General features: G+C 36.7%; 1 protein-coding gene across 2 annotated transcripts in view; it reads right to left on the reverse strand.

Moving 5' to 3' along the window:
- Positions 1 to 717: 717 nt before the first annotated feature.
- GPATCH11 (G-patch domain containing 11) overlaps positions 718 to 1,270 on the reverse strand; it is an 11,835-nt gene continuing 11,282 nt past the window's right edge. For both annotated transcript variants that reach the window (XM_023516682.1, XM_012808817.1), the window contains exon 10: positions 718 to 1,130. In XM_023516682.1, the coding sequence (XP_023372450.1) occupies positions 1,075 to 1,130 (56 nt within the window). In that variant the 3' untranslated portion in view covers positions 718 to 1,074. The remainder of the gene's footprint in view (positions 1,131 to 1,270) is intronic.

The raw sequence follows: 1,270 nt of genomic DNA on the forward strand, positions 1-1,270 counted from the left end.
CACTTCATCTCTAAAACTGATTAGACTTTGGTGGTCTTAGTAGAACATTACATCAGTCTTATTGGGTGGAAGGAAAGGAACTTCTTGGGGAAAAAAAGGGTGGGAACAAGTTCCCTGAACCCTCGTTCATTCTTTCTTAACAGAGAACTGTCTTTTTTTTTTTCTTTTTTTTTTTATTAAATGATAGCTGTGTACATTAATGCAATCATGGGGTACAGTGTGGTGTTTTCATATGCAATTTGAAATATTTTCATCAAACTGGTTAACATAGCCTTTATGTCATTTTCCTAGATTCACTTGTACCCTTGTTAAGATAAACCATAGAGGTGATTCCTCCAATCACCCTCCCTCCACCCATCCACCCCCCCTTTCCTCTCCCCATATTCTTAGGCTATAATTAGGTTATAGCTTTTGTATGAAAACTATAAATTAGTTTCATAATAGGGCTGTGTACATTGGATACTTTCAACAGAGACTGTCTTATCTGATAGGTGATATTGGGAGGAGGAAAAGAGTATCTGTGGCCCAGCCCTTGGTGGATTCCTTACCTGTGAAAGCTAACTGGTCTCAGAATGCAAAGACGGGCTCTGGCCCAACAAGGGAGAGTCCTGCAGTTCTCTCCAATCAGGGAGAAATCTGAGGAGTCTGATTGGAGAAAGAGTCAACCTTATTCCCTAATTCAGCTTCATCACTAAGGAAGCCAATCTTTTTTAGCTCCCTCTCACCCCCATCTTATTTCTCACTGTGCCCCAATGTGAAGAGGGGAATAAGAGAGTTACTTGTTGGTGTCCTTAAACCTCACAAGCATCAAATACAGCCACAAATTCTAACTATCTATGTGTATGACACTTAATGTTCTAAAATAGCATTGCATTATTTTTTCCAAGTTAGTGAACAATTTATTACTTTCTAAAATACAAAGTAGATCCTCTACAGTACAAAAAGAACAAAACATATGTAAAGGACCCTTTTCTTCACTGGCATTCCAAAAAAATTTGGAATTTCAAACTGCTGAATTATCCATCTCTAGGAAACATTAACATTTTATAGGTTCCACTTTATGGGAAATAAATCTTATTCATGATCTGCAGAAGTTGGTCCTGGGCAATTTGAAGATAGGTCTTCTTTATCTGTAATTTATATGAGGAAAATAAAAAATTAATACAACTCTTGTAGTAAACTATTCTAGAAAATAAAAATTATTCAATCTCAGTACAAAGTCCTTAAATACAAGTTAGCAAAGGCAGCTTGGGCATATATGTTAGGAGTG

The sequence above is a fragment of the Otolemur garnettii genome, unplaced genomic scaffold (genome assembly GCF_000181295.1).
Source record: "Otolemur garnettii isolate 467f Iridium unplaced genomic scaffold, OtoGar3 scaffold00095, whole genome shotgun sequence".
Lineage (NCBI taxonomy): Eukaryota > Metazoa > Chordata > Mammalia > Primates > Galagidae > Otolemur > Otolemur garnettii.